This window comes from Sorex fumeus, unplaced genomic scaffold, assembly GCF_029834395.1.
Source record: "Sorex fumeus unplaced genomic scaffold, SorFum_2.1 ptg000008l, whole genome shotgun sequence".
Taxonomy (NCBI): Eukaryota; Metazoa; Chordata; class Mammalia; order Eulipotyphla; family Soricidae; genus Sorex; species Sorex fumeus.
This window is the reverse complement of record NW_026606065.1, coordinates 55,337,316-55,352,453: the sequence shown is the minus strand read 5'-3', so window position 1 is coordinate 55,352,453 and position 15,138 is coordinate 55,337,316. Positions and strand designations below refer to the sequence as shown.

Below are 15,138 nucleotides of genomic sequence, written 5' to 3'. Positions count from 1 at the left end.
CCTTGCACGCGGCCAACCCAGGTTCGATTCCCAGCATCCCACATGGTCCCCTGAGCGCACCTCCAGGAACAACTCCTGAGTGCACAGCCAGGCATAACTCCTGTACATCACCAGGTGTGACCCAAAAATTAAAAAACAATAATAATAAGTTTTTAGGGGCTGGAATGATAGTACAGTGGGTAGGGCGTTTGCCTTGTACAAGGCTGACCCAGGTTCAATTCCCAGCATCCCATATGGTCCCCTAAGCACCGCCAGGAGTAATTCCTGAGTGCGTGAGCCAGGAGCAGCTATTGTGCATCATCAGGTGTGACCCAAAATATTTTTTTTTTCGAAAAAGAAAATTCTTCCTTTTTTTTTTTGGCTTTTTTGGGGGTGGGGGGTCATACGCAGAGATGCTCTGAGGTTATTCCTGCTCTACACTCTGGAGTTGTTCCTGGCAGTGCTTGGGGGACCATATGGGATGTTGGGGATTGAACTGGGTGGACCATATGCAAAATAAATGCCCTACCCACTGTACTATTGCTCTAACCCCAATATTTCACAGAACAGTTGTTAACTTCTCAAAACTTAAGGACTAAAGGAATTAATTTATATGCAAACTGTTTAGCTTGTTTTTAACTTCTACAGAGAAAGGTTATTTTTATTATTATTATTAATAATAATAATCTGGATGATTACCAAATTGTTTAACTCATTTGTAATATAGAGAGAAACAAAACAAGGGTGCCGTGTAATCCCATCAATGGCCAAGACCCAGACACTATAAAACCCAGCTCCTGGAAGCCCGCGGCTGCGTTTGCGGATGTGTGACATCTTATTATCTCATTCTTAGTTTGGACAACCTAGCAGGCTACCGAATGTAACCTGCCCACACGGCAGAGTCTGGCAAACTCCCCATGGTGTACCCAATATGCCAAACACCAGTAACAATGGTGGTCTCATTCTCCTAACCCTGAAAGAGCCTTGAATATGGCACTTTTTAAAATCTCAGGGCTAGGACGAAGGAGACGTTACTGGGGCCTGCTCGAGACAATCGACGAACAATAGGATGATCATGATCGTGATTATTATTTTTAAAAGTAATGTAGTAGAAGTTGTGTTAAAGGTAAAATTTAGACATGTCTGCACCTACACGGGTTCCTCAGACAGATTCATGCGATGGACATTTTAGGTCACCAGCCTGTTGGTGGTGAATTGGGGTACTCACCTCCCAGCAAGCACATTTATGAGTCTTTAAAAAATCGATGTTCTAATAGCACATTAATTAAAATTGTGTTAGAAAATGAATAAAACATATTTGTACCTGAAAGAAAGAAAGGATGGGTATTTGCATTTGGAGTAATGGAGTACCTCCTTCAATTTTAGAAACCTTCGAGAAGCAAGGGATAATGCGGTGGCTGAAAAGGACCGAGCAGTGTTGGCTGAGAAAGATGCTTTAGAGAAACACGATCAGCTCTTGGACAGGTGAGCATGCAGAATACACAAGTGCTCAAACTTCCACTTCAGTTACTGCTCCCTTTTTTCTTTTAAGAAATGATCTTTAATGAAAGCATGATTTTTTGTTTCAACTGAAGTATCATTTTTATGCATTATGTTGGCAATAGGTTATTTGTGTTTCTGTTTATTTATATCAAGATATAGAACACTTCCGTCATCCTGAGACCTTTCCTTCACCCCACTCTTTTTTTCATTATTTTTGTGGTTTCTCCTTCCCTTTTTTCTCTTTTTTGCTCTTGCAGTGACCAGGGTTTGCACACATTATGGTGCTTCCTGGCCTTGTGTCTTTTCCAGATGTGGTGCTTACGTACTCAGTTTCAGTGCTCGCCGGGGGTCATACACTTGACTGTGCTATTGATACACTTAGTTGTTTCACCCTTGAGATATGACTTGTGGTAATTGTACACCCTTTGTTAAGGAAGCACTGGGGAAGGGGGGCAGAGCAATAGTACAGGGAGTAGGGCATTTGCCTTATACATGCCAACCCAGGTTCGATTCTTGGCATCCCCTGAGTGCTGCCAGGAGTAATTCCTGAGTGCAGATCCAGGAGTAAGCCCTGAGCATCACCGAATGTGGCTCAAAAAAGGAAGAAAAAAAGGTGACACTGGAGGTCACAGGGGACAGAGCCAGAAAAATCACACTTGGAATGTAGGGTGATACTAGGGATTGAACTTGTGGTCTCAAGTCAGTGAGGCCGGTGCTGTACCACTGGGTCATGTCCCCAGACTCCCTTTTCTGAGTCTAAACCACTGCATCTCCAGAGACAACACTATAATTTTTACTCCCGTACTTAGTTTTACCCTTCCTAGGCCAAAATTAAATGAAATTCTACAGTATATACTCTTTTATGTCTAGCTTCTGCCCATTTTGTTGTTGTAATAATACTTTTCTATAGCTGAATGCAAATATATCATTTTTTTTATTCATCTGCCAATGGGCACTCACGTTGTTTTCATTTTGGAGCTATGATGAAGGAAACATCAATGACCTTTTCATGCAAGTCTTGTTCGGGGCGTATATTTTCATTTCTTTGGGATAATACCTAGGAGTAAAATTGCTAATCATAGGATAAGTGAATATTTTATTTTATTGTATTTCCCAGAGTGGCTAAAAAACATCTCCTGGGGGTATTGGAAGTATTCAGGGAAGGCATCGATAATGTTCTGCTTGCATGGGGATGGATAAACAGGGACTCAAACTTAGATTTGCAAACCCTGTATGAAGCATAATATAATGGTGCAGTCAAACTATAAAAGTGTATTGATTGCTCTTGACTTAGAAATTTTACTTTTACATTATTCCACAAATATTTTTTTCAGGTGCAAGAAAGTCTTTTTACAATTAGTAGGTTGTGCATTTTAGTAATCCTTCATATAAAACTTAATGTGTCCATGGTAAGATACAACAGTTTACACTAATTTTCTACTAAGGAAATATTTTTTCATCATTCTGTTAGCAATTTATTAATAACAAGCAGTATAAAATAAATTATTGTGGGGCTGCTATGGGGACAAGCTGAATGGTGGTTGGGTAAATTGGAAACAATGGTGAATGAAAGGTGAAAATGGTGGTGGGATTGGTGTTGAAATGTGAATGTTTATAACAGATCATCAGGAACAAGTTTGCAAACCACAGTTTATATAAAATGTGTGTGGGGGGGGAGAGTTTGCATAAGTACTCCTTACTTATTTCATGTAAACTCCAAAACATATTAGCATAGAATTTCTTTAAATTTTTATTCATATCAGGTAACTCATGGGATAATGGGATCCAAGTATTAGTTAAAATTTAATGCAATATACTTTAGATTCCAGCACTGACTTATCTATATGAAAATAAGCATTTTATTATCTGTGGTAAAGGATTTTGTTTTCCTTATTTACATAGGTTAAAATCATATAGCAACCATAAATTGGCTCTTACTGATTTATTTTCTGATCATTCTATTCTGATCAAAGTGTATCTCGCCTGCGTGGCAAAGCCTGGCAAGCTACCCGTGACGTATTCGATATGCCAAACACAGTAACATCAATTCTCACAATGGAGACGTTACTGGGCCCGCTCGAGCAAATCGATGAACAACGGGAGGACAGTGCTACAGTGCTACATTCTATTCTGTGTGCCATTTCTTAGCATTCTTTCTTATTGCTGGAGCGATAGCACAGTGGTAGGGCGTTTGCCTTGCACAGCACTGACCCGACCGACCCGGGTTCGATTCCTCTGCCCCTCTTGGAGAGCCCAGCAAGCTACCGAGAGTATCTCGCCTGCACGGCAAAGCCTGGCAAGCTACCCATGAGGTATCCGATATGCCAAACACAGTAACAACAAGTTTCAAAATGGAGACATTGCTGGGCCCACTCAAGCAAATTGATGAATAAAGGGAGGACAGTGACAATGACAGTGATTATTTTGTTGGAACAAATCATATAATGTAAGTTCGTTATGTGTCTTAAGGGGGCAGATTGGGGACGGAGGGAGAATGGGGACATTAGTGGAGGGAAGGTCACACTCATTGTATTGGAACAGTAAATGCCTGAAACAACCATATAGTGAACAACTTTGTAAATCACGGTGTTTTTTAATAAAAAATAATTTTTTAAAAAAATAGTAGATTGTAGTCACAAAAGATTGAAAGAATACCAATGTTTGTGGAAATTTAGGCCATAACGAAATAAATTTTAGACTGTGAATTTAACCATAGAATAAAACCTGTGGCTTTTTGTGTTGCCACCTGGAGCAGTAAACTGAACTTTAGCCACTGAGTCCTGCCCTAGCCAAACTGTAAACAGAGTAAATGACTGTTGTCGATGCCGCGCTGCTTTGGAGTGATCGCCCAGATAATGATAGGCAGCCGATACATAATTTAGAACATAGGACTGGGTGCTGTCATAACAACAACAACAATAGAAACCCCGAAGGCCTGTGAGGTATTGGTTTGGAGGGATGCATAGTGGATTGCTGAGTGACTTTTGAAACCAGGGAGGTTCCCAGATACACAAAGGACGTCAAAGCCCAAGGCTGCCATGAGAGCAGAAAAATAATGAAAAATGTTTGGGGAAATAGGGAAGAGCTAGCATCTTATATATGTATATCTCTAGCAATAAATAATGACAGCCCCTTGACCTTGACTGCAAAATGGAGGTTACCAAGTAGTAACAGGAAGGATTTGGGCGGGGGGTGGGTCGGTGAGCGGGTGGGCAAAACTAGAAGTGACACAGGGACAGATGTGGAGGATCTGGAGCACTTTGGTGATAGGGACAGTGCAAGAAGTATATCAAAACCATCAAGATTAACACTGGTATACTGCAGCACTGTCCTCCCATTGTTCATCAATTTGCTCAAGCGGGCACCAGTAACGTCTCCATCGTGAGACTTGTTATTACTGTGTTTGGCATATCGAATACACCACAGGGAATTTGTCAGGCTCTGCCATGTGGGCAGGATACTCTCAGTAGCCTGCTGGGCTCTCTGAGAGGGACGGAGGAATCGAACCCGGGTCAGGTCAGCGGCATGCAAGGCAAACACCCGACTGTTTGTGCTATCGCTCCAGCCCAATGTCAGGTTGACTAAATCACAACAAATTTAAACAGTAAGTAAGAAAGAGCATATCTATACTAAAGTCATGAAGTAGAATTGTGTCCTGACAAGAGGCAGTAGTCATCATATCTAGCTGGGTGAAAAAAGCAAGGTGAAAATGTATAGATATATCTTGCATGTATCTACATACATCTAACCAGATTTGCGTATGTACATCACAACAACAAATATATATATATATATATATATATATGCACCATCTTTTTTGCCCAAGCTATGCAGCATAAGCGCATATATAAGCTGTGCCTGTGTATTTGTGTGTATATATATTTGTCATTTTATATATGCATTAATATATAAAGCATGATACTTATTTGTATATAAATATATATATTGCATACTTTATATTTGCATATTTATGAATGCTTATATAACTAGGGGTGAGACATCAGAGATAGAACTTTCACAATTGGTTGTGTTCTTTAAATATTGAAACTTGTGACCTTCTTTAATGTTTTTAACTAAAGGCAAACAGTGATTTTACAAGTACTCATATATAAATTCCAAGTCTTAATTATTTAAACAAATCAGCGATTATATCCAAAGAAGTGAACAAGTAAATATCATATTGTTTATTATGGGGGAAGAAGTTGGTAGATTTTTCTAATTTTTAAGAGAAAATTAGTAAGTAAATTTAATACACATTTTGAAGCAATATTGTGTAAGTCATGGACAAGTTACTCTCTGTTTCCTGATGGGGTTGGAGTTTCGGCCACATCTGGCTTTACTCAGGGCTTATTCCTGTTTCTGTGCTCAGGGATAACTCCTGGCAGGACTCAGGGGACGTAGGCTGTGCCAGGGATTGAACATGGGTGGGCCGCATGCCAGGCAAGGGCCTATCTTCTAAACTATCTCTTTGGCCCAAGTTACTCAGTCTTTATGAAATAGGTCTTTTTGGGTTTTGTTTTTGTAAGGTAAGGATGATTCCAGTCTGTCATAGTTGTTTTCAGACTTAGATAAGCCGTTATAGGTGCATGAATGAGTTAGACCATGCACAATAAGGTGACATGGTTTTTTGTTTGTTAAGATTGCTATTACAGGAAGCAAATCCAACCAAGTGGTAGGATGATTTCTCTAAGAATAAAAATACTGCATTCATAGAAGCTGGGCTCTCCGGGAGGGGCAGAGGAATCAAAGCGAAACAAACCCGGCTCCTCCGGGCTGATAGCACAGCGGTAGGGCATTTGCCTTGCATGCAGCCATCCTGGCCAAGCCAGGTTTGATTCCTCTGCCCCTCTTGGAGAGCCCAGCAAGCTACCGAGAGTATCTCGCCCGCACGGCAGAGCCTGGCAAGCTACCCGTGACGTATTCGATATGCCAATGAGTCTTACAATGGAGATGTTACTGGGCCCGCTCGAGCAAATCGATGAACAACGGGAGGACAGTGCTACAGTGCTATTCATAAAGCATTGTATAATGTTAGTGTACAGTTGATGTGCCGGAATTTTTAATGGTGTCCTTCTAAACATGATGGAAAACACGAGGGCACAGTTCAAGGTTACGCAAATGAAATAGTAACTATCAATGAGGTTTACCCAAAGAACTTTAGAGAATTATTAATAATAAAGTATAAAGTTTATTATTATAGGGTGTTTTTATTCTTCTCTATAAAGGAAGAATAACAAATGAATTATAAAATGAAACCAACCAGGTCATTTATGAACTCTTATGATCTTTTCAGACAGAATTAATGAGTTGAATAAAGTTTAATGAGTAAATAGAATACTCTGTACTTGGGTTCAGAAAACCTATGTTATTGTTGAAAGTTAGCGTTGAAATGCAAAAATGACTTAGACACACACACACACACACACACACACACACCCTCACACCCTCCCATCCTCCCATACCTGCTCTGTGATTAGGGAGCAGCACTAGCAGGACCTGGTGGGGGAGAGCACAGGGTGTATAGGGTGCCAAGGACTGAACCCTGAAGCCACATGCAAGGAAAGTGCCCTACTGCCCCACATTATTACTCTAGTACCATTTGAGGGGACGGGGAGGTTTTTTTCTTAGTTTTATGGTGGCACATCGAGTGGTACTCAGGGCTTATTCCTTTGTATCAAAATTAGAATAAACAAATATGCTTGAGTCTTTATTTGATTGTGTTTTCCCTGAATCCCACTTATGTAAAATCTTAGATATGCCTATACATAAATTTCCAATCAGGTATAACTAGTCTCGACTTCTCCATTTTGTATTAAAAGTTTTATGCATCAAATGTCTCATTTAATGATCAGACACCTGTGTTATTGTAAACTGAATTCATAAGGACATAGTATGCACTTTCAAACATGAATGAAAAAGACTTTTCACCCAAGGACTGTAGTTTTCTATAAAAGAATGCATTTTTTCTCAGACTTATAAAAGGCCTGTGTATGTCCCAATTCAGGTTCAACAACTTATCTCATAGTAAGTAGCACCCAGCTTTCAGGAGCAGTCACATTTCATGTTCTGTTGCTTTGAATCTGCATACACTCTGAAGACTTTTTTTTTTCCCCAAGGGGGATTTTTAAACTACGAATAGCTGATTAAGTTGAATATGCTGTTGTATCTCTCCAGGAGAGCCTAGCAAAGAGGCTGTTATGAAATAAAAGTAGAAGTTTGAATCAGGATTAATTTTATTTATTTATTTTTATTTAGAGTTTTATTAGTGAAACACCATGAGGTACAGTTGTAGATTTACAAATTTTTGTACTTGGGTTTCAGTTATACAATGATTGAGTGCCCATCCCTCCACCAGTGCCCATTCCCCACCTCCAATGCTCCCAGCATCCCCCCTCCATCCCCCCCATCGCACCCCACCCCACCCCTGTGGCAGGGCATTCCCTTTTGTTCTCTCTCTCCCTTTAGGTGCTGTGGTTTGCAAAAGAGGCATTGAGTGGCAATCAAGTTAGGTCTATAGTCTACTCTCAATGCGCCTCTCCCATCCTGGGAGGATCCTCCCAACACCCTTTATTTGGTCCTCCCTTCTCTACCTGAGCTGCCTTTTCCCCCAGCGTGTGCGGCTGGCTTCCAAAAATCATGATTAATTTTAATAGCATGCTTTTAGTAATGGTTGTTTTTGTTTTGGGGGGAAAAAACCATTCTAGGTCACTATGGATGTGACTCAAATAGTAGAGCACATGTCTCTCATGTGTATGGTTCTGGGTTCAATTCCTGACATGTATGACCTGAGTGCCACTGAGTTCAGCCTAGCTTCACCGTGTAGGTGATATATAGGATATATTATAGATATATTGTAGATATATATAATCTCCAGTGGTATATAAGATAAACTGTCATTGTCACTGTCCTCCCGTTGTTCATCGATTTGCTTGAGCAGGCCCAGTAACATCTCCATTGGAGACTTTGTTGTTACTGTGTTTGGCATATCAAATACGTCACGGGGAGCTTGCCAGGCTCTGCCGTGCGGGCAAGATCCTCTCGCTAGCTTGTCGGGCTCTCCGAGAGGGGCAGAGGAATCGAACTCGGGTCGGCCATGTTGGCTGCGTGCAAGGCAAACGCCCTACCGCTGTGCTATTGCTCCAGCCCATATATAAAATAAAATGACAGTTTATTTTATTTTAGCTTGGTTGGTTGGTTTGGGGACCACATTGTTCTCAGGGCCTATTGCTCCTGGCCCTGTCCTCAGGGATTGTTCCTGTCAGCTGCATGCTATCCCTTCAGCCCTGACAGCCATTTTTTTAAACCCTAATTCTGCATATTGAAATATATTTGGAAGAGTTTTCAGAGTGTAAATATTGATTAGAATTGTTTTCGTTTCCTACAATTCCTTCGTATTAGTAGGATTTTGTTCTCAATATTCAGTTCCAGAAAAGTCAGAGTGAAGAAGTGATGAAGTGAGTAGTGATTTTTATTTATTTATTTTTTTACTAGGTGTCTCAGGCTTAAGATAGAAGACAGCTATTCAAAATGTCCTTTAATGTTTTATCTCCTGGGGCTGGAGTGAGAGCACAGCAGGTAGGGCGTTTGCCTTGCACTCGGCCAACCCGGGTTCAATTCCTCCATCCCTCTGGAGAGCCCAGCAAGCTACCGAGAGTATCCCGCCCACACGACAGAGGCTGGCAAGCTACCCGTGGTGTATTTGATATGCCAAACATGTTAACAAGTCTCACAATGGAGCCATTACTGGCACCCGCTCGAGCAAATCATTGAGCAACAGGAGGACAGTGCTACAGTGCTTTATCCCCAAGAATACAAGTTTATATATTCTCTTATTCTGCCTTTTTTCCATGCTGGTATGTTGTTTTATCTTTGCTCCTCTCTTTCTCTTTAATTCCCCCCTCTGCCTTCCCTTTGTTGTTGTTTGTTTTTTCTTTTGGAAGAATCTGCACCGCACCCAACAGAGCTAAGGGGCTATTCCAAGCTCAGTGCTCAGGGATCACTCCCATCTGTGCTCAGGAAACTGTGTAGTGCGGGGCATTAGACCTGTATCGATTAGGCCCATGTACCGTAGCCCCTGCACCATGTTTTAGCCTCCTCACTGCCCCCCCACCCCGCCCGCTTTGTTGTTGTTGCAGTGACCTGGGAATTCACACACTCCTGGCCTTGGTGGCACACTTTCACCTGTGATGCTCATTGTGGTGATCAAGCACTTGCTTTCCAGAGTTTCTGCCCCCTCACCGGGGCACTCACATCTATCCCATTACAGCACTTGTGCTTTTTTGTGGTGTTCACACACCTGACTGTAGGGAGGTCAGAAATCACTCATCTGGGGCAGGAGAGATAGCACAGTGGGTAGGGCATTTGCCTTGCACGCAGCCGACCCACATTCGATTCCCAGCATCCCCTATGGTCCCCCGAGCACTGTCAGAAGTGATTCCTGAGTGCATGAGCCAGGAGTAACCCCTGTGCATTGCCAGGTGTGGCCCAAAAAGAAAAAAAAGAAAGAAATCACTCACTGGTATCGGGGATTGAAGTAGATGGAAAAGATGGAGGGCGGCCAGCCTCAAAGAGAGAGGCTGCCGGGATCACGTTTGGTGCATGTGGGACTCCAGAAATTTGAACCCGAGGCCCTGGGCTTGCAGGGCAGCCATTCTTAGTCTCTACAGGACTTCTTCAGGCATGAATTCTGATGGCTTGTGAAAAAAAGTCTACAATTTTTACTATTTAAAATAAAATCTTGGGGGCTAGGGCAGTAAGGCAGCAGGTAGGGAATTCGCCTTGCACGTGGCCGACCCGGGTTCGATTCCCAGCATCCCATATGGTCCCCTGAGCACCGCCAGGAGTAGTTCCTGAGTGCATGAGCCAGGAGTAACCCCTGAGCATCACCAAGTGTGACCCAAAAAGCAAATAACAACAATAATGATAAAATAAAGTCTTTCATTATCTTTTAATCTGCTGCTGACTTCAGCAGGCGAGACATGTTTATGAGATAGGCCACAGAGATAATCTATCTATGGTTCACTAGTCCAGGTTTGATCCCTGCCATGGTCAAGTATAGTGTACTTAGTGAGGTGTGCTATTTTTTTATTTCTCCTATTTTAAATTTTTGTTGGGGGGTGGGAGGAGAGTTTTCCAAGAAGTTCTCTGGATAGTGCTGGAGAGTCTGGATAGACCGTTGGTTCAGTGCCGGAGCTTGAGGGTGGGAGGTTTGGTTGGGCCCCGCAGTGCCCGGACACCCAGGCCACCACTGAAGCTCTGGGGACCTCCAAGGTCACAGCTGGGAGTGCCCAAGGGAAGCAGATCTGCACCCAGTGCTGCTCGGGAGGCCATGTAGTGTGGAGACTAGAATCCGGTGTGTGCCAGTCATGTGCCCTAACTGCTCTACTGTCTCTCAGTCTGTAGTGGTTTTTGATGGCTATGCAAAATAATGCAAAATAATTCAGATTATAACTATTATTTCAGTGCAGGAATACCTGTTTCTCAATCTTCACTCACTCCAGCCAAACTTCTTTGTGAAATAGAAGCACACAATTCTTACTATTCAAAATGAAACCTTATAGTAGTTGAATGTTGGTTGGTTTGTTTTGTTTCGGGGCCACATCCAACAGTGGTTAGTGCTGAGTCCTGACTCTGCATTCAGGAATCACTCCTGGTGGGCTCAGGGACCTTATGGGTTGCTGGGGATAGAACCCGGGCCGTCCACATGCACCCGGGCTTTCCACGTGCAAGGTCACTCCAGTCCCAATTCCTGAATATTTTTTCAAAATACTGTCATTTTTATAGATTACTTTAATGATTTTTTCAGTGTTTGTTCTTTTTTTTTTTCTTTTTTGGTTTTGAATTTTTGGGGGTCACACCTGGCGATGGTTAGGGATTACTCCTGGCTCTGCACTCAGGGATGACTCGTGGCTGTGCATGGAGGGGCCATTCGATGCTGGGATCGAATCCTGGTTGGCCACGTGCAAGGCAAATGCCCGACCCGCTGTACTATCACGTGAGGTCTTTTTGTTTTTGTTAGCCATACCTGGCAATGTTCCATGCAGTACAGGGGTCAAGTCCAGGCCTCCTGAACGACAGTGTGCACGCAAGCCCATTCATTCAGCTGTCTCTAGCCTGATTTTCCAGCTCACAAAATTGTTTTTTCTTCATGACTTGATTTTTCTTATGTACATCAGTGTTCTGTTTTATGTTTACTTTGTTTACACTGAAATAGCCAATACTGAAATGTTTCCTGACTTTCGGTTGCTGCTCCATCTGACAGGTTTTCATCCACTTCCCTACGATTCTATCTCAAGCTAGACTTCTTATTTCCTAATTTATCACGTTGGATTCTGTTCCTTCCCTATAAATGTTTTGAGAAAGAAATAAAAGGTTTAGAGCCAAAGAGATCATTTCACATATATGGACATTTTATAATAATAATAATACCACCTACCCTGAACATTCTGAAAAAGAGTAGTAAACAAATAGAATTTAGAAGAGGAAATTGTGAAAACAAGAAGCCACCATCAGTTAGCTATTACATCTTAACAAACTGCTATTTACTTCTCTTTTTGAAGTATTTACTACAATATTTAGACCAGAATGCTAGTGCTAAAGGATATTCTCAGTAGAGAAAAGCATTTTATAGATTAAAGTTTTTGTAGCCAAAGACATTGAAACATGTGAAATTGACAAACTAGAATCAAATGATCTGAAAGCAGCTTAAATCTCAAAGAATGTTGATAGGCCAGAGGTCTGTTACTAGGCGTTAACTTTTTACTTAATTTTTTTTCTATCACAAGTGAACCTCAGAGTGAACCCCACGGGCAAGACTTTTCAAATTTCACACTTTAAATACACTTTTACTCAGCCAGTAAACCAAATAATTTGAGTACCTTGGAACTCTTTTTGGTTATTGGAGGAAGAAGTGTGAGTTAGTTTCACAAAAATCATAAACTAGGAAACTGACTTATGATTTGAAAAGACTTTTTCTTTAAGTGAACTCTGAAATGTTCACTTGAAGGAAAATTTCTAAAAATGATGATTTTATGAGAGTATTTAAATGTGCAGAGAGAAGTGCCTTTTGCCTCATGATGGATGCTTTCAAAAATACGAATTTGAAAAAAATATGAATTTTTTTACAATATAACAAAATCTCTGAAAAATAGGGAAATGAATACAAAATTTGGGAGGCAACATTACCTAAAAACTTTAAAAACCATCATCTTGACCCATGATTATGGGAATTTGGAGAAGACAGTTTAAGCCTCCAGACTAGCTTTTCACAAAGCTTCCTCCCCTCCTCTAAGTCAGGAAATGGCTGCAGTTCAGTGGAAAATGGGGAAAATCCAAACATTGTGTAGGATCCAAAGAAATAAGGCAGAGGCGCCGAGTACCTGGCCTGCAAGCATGTGGTCAAGAGTTCCAGACCTTCCTGTCCCACATGCAGAAAACAAGGTCCTGGCAGCTCTGTTGTGTTATGTGATTCCCAACACCGTGAGTGAGTTCCAACATTGCCACAGCTATACTGCACGCTTCCATGCGTGTGTGTAAGCACCACGGGATGGATGTGATCTCTAGCAAGCACCTCAGTTGAGAGAAAACCAGGATGTGTGAGCACCATAGCCAGGAAGTGCAGCCCGGGAGGGGTCCCTGTCAAGCACCATCGCCATATCTTGGTGCCTCAGCTAGAAGTGCAACCCTCAGTGAGTACCTGAGCAAGCATCACCACTTAAGGGGTTCAAACTTTTGTGAGCACTGTGCACAGGGTGCAAGCACCTGGACAGCACCAGAGCCAGAAGTGTATGCATTCTCCAGTCATCACAACAGCAATAACTGCATCATGGAAGAGAGAGGAATAAATAAGGAACTAGATAATTACTTTGTGAAACAGGAGAGGGGCAACATAAGTTACAAAGTATCATTGAGAGGGTCAGAGAATAGAAATAGAATTCTTAAATACAATATACAAGATTGCATATAAACGTGATTTTAAAAGGTGGGGGGTAGGGGAACATGGCAAAAGATAAGAGGATTTTTTGAAGGAGCAATGGTTCAGGAGGTAAGGCACTTGCCTTGGCCCAAGACCCTAGTTGAATCCCCAGTATCACATATGGCCTGTAAGTACAGCCGGGAGTGATTGAGCACAGAGTCAGTAATAGTCCCTGAGTACTGCCCGGGGTGGCCACAGTTCCCCTCCCCCTCCCCCCGCCCTACTAAAAAAGAGAGGGTTTTTTTTAAAAGATTTATTCTAGGAATCTAAAAAAAAGTTTTCAAATTATAATTTAATCACCACTAAAAAAATGTAAAGAAGCACTATGTTCTTGAAACCAAAGATACCTTGATTTGATAATGATCGACTAGAATAAAGCCTAGAAGAAAAAGGAAGGAAAGTGGCAAAATTAAGGAGATAGATTATCTAGAAAAACAATGTGCAAAAAAAGAGTGAAAGAAAAAGGGACTACAGCTAGAAAATCATTTTGATAACTTGATTGGGGAGGTTTCTAAAATGCAAATGAACTTAAAAAATAAAGACGACTGGTGAAGAGAAAAAAAAATCATTGGACATAGAGAACAAATTACGCATCCACTTTTTGGGGGGGGGGAAAAAGGCATTGTGCCGAGAGGAAAACAGCACAGCAGAGGGGAAGGGAGGTATGTAGAATCAAAGCTTTCCTGAAACAAGCAATCTCCAGTGTAGCAGAACGCACCACGGCTGTGTGGAGGGCAGAGAATGTGAAGCAACACCATCATCGGAGTGAGACCTGCGTGGGGTTTCTGAATGTAGACATTAAAGTGCAGTCGTGCGGCGTCTCGACTAGATAAGTAAGTCGTTCACCAAGGAACGAGTCAGGTTGGGCTCGTTTCTCTCCATAACTCTGTGCTTTATTTATATGTTCATGCAGCTATATTTATTAACCACCTGCTTTCTTGTGCAAGATCTTTCTCCACAGCAGGATTGAGGGTTTAACGAGATGAAAGAATCTCTGTCTCAGGAAAAAGAAAAAAAAGAAAGAAAGAATTTCTCTCAAAAATGGAATTGATGTTTCTGTTGCATTGATCAGAAAATATTAAAAACTAAACATCAAATTAAAAATAATCCCCTCAGATGATCCTCTTATGATTACAGTTACTTGAAGGATACAAACCCAGTGTGATTTAGGGGCTCAAGCTTGCTTGCGGAGGGTGACATTTCTTAATATCCTACTCATGAAAAGAGCTGGTCAGATCAGGACTCAGGATGCCTACTTCTCCACGTAGCCTTCCAAAAAGCCTGCCAGAACGAATAACCTCACCAACCGAGGGAAGAATAAAAGTAATCATGAGCTGAGAAGTCAAGGACCGGTAGAAAAGAAGAACTGGCGGTGAACACTTAATGTAAAATTAGATTTTAATAACTATTGTCATTCAGGCTTCAAAACACATTGTAATCATAATTGTTAGGAGGATATTACAGCATAAAAATAATAATTTCATGGAAGTACAGGCAAAAAATAGCAGTAACCTGCAAGTAAATTTCGAGAATTGATGGTAAGAGGAAATTGTGTATATATAATATTGTATAATTATAATCTCCTCAAAACTTCTTAAGTATCAATACTTTTATCAAGAAATATATGTTTGAGAACATCACTTAAAGTCAGGAATGAAACCATTCATTATACTGTAAGCAGA

The 15,138-nt window shown here is 41.4% G+C and overlaps 1 protein-coding gene across 1 annotated transcript in view; it reads left to right on the top strand.

Moving 5' to 3' along the window:
• The window catches only part of PIBF1 (progesterone immunomodulatory binding factor 1), a 195,526-nt gene that overhangs the window by 54,466 nt on the left and 125,922 nt on the right, over window positions 1–15,138 (top strand). The window contains exon 10 of the mRNA XM_056109817.1: window positions 1,366–1,464. Within this exon, the coding sequence (XP_055965792.1) occupies window positions 1,366–1,464 (99 nt within the window). The remainder of the gene's footprint in view (window positions 1–1,365; window positions 1,465–15,138) is intronic.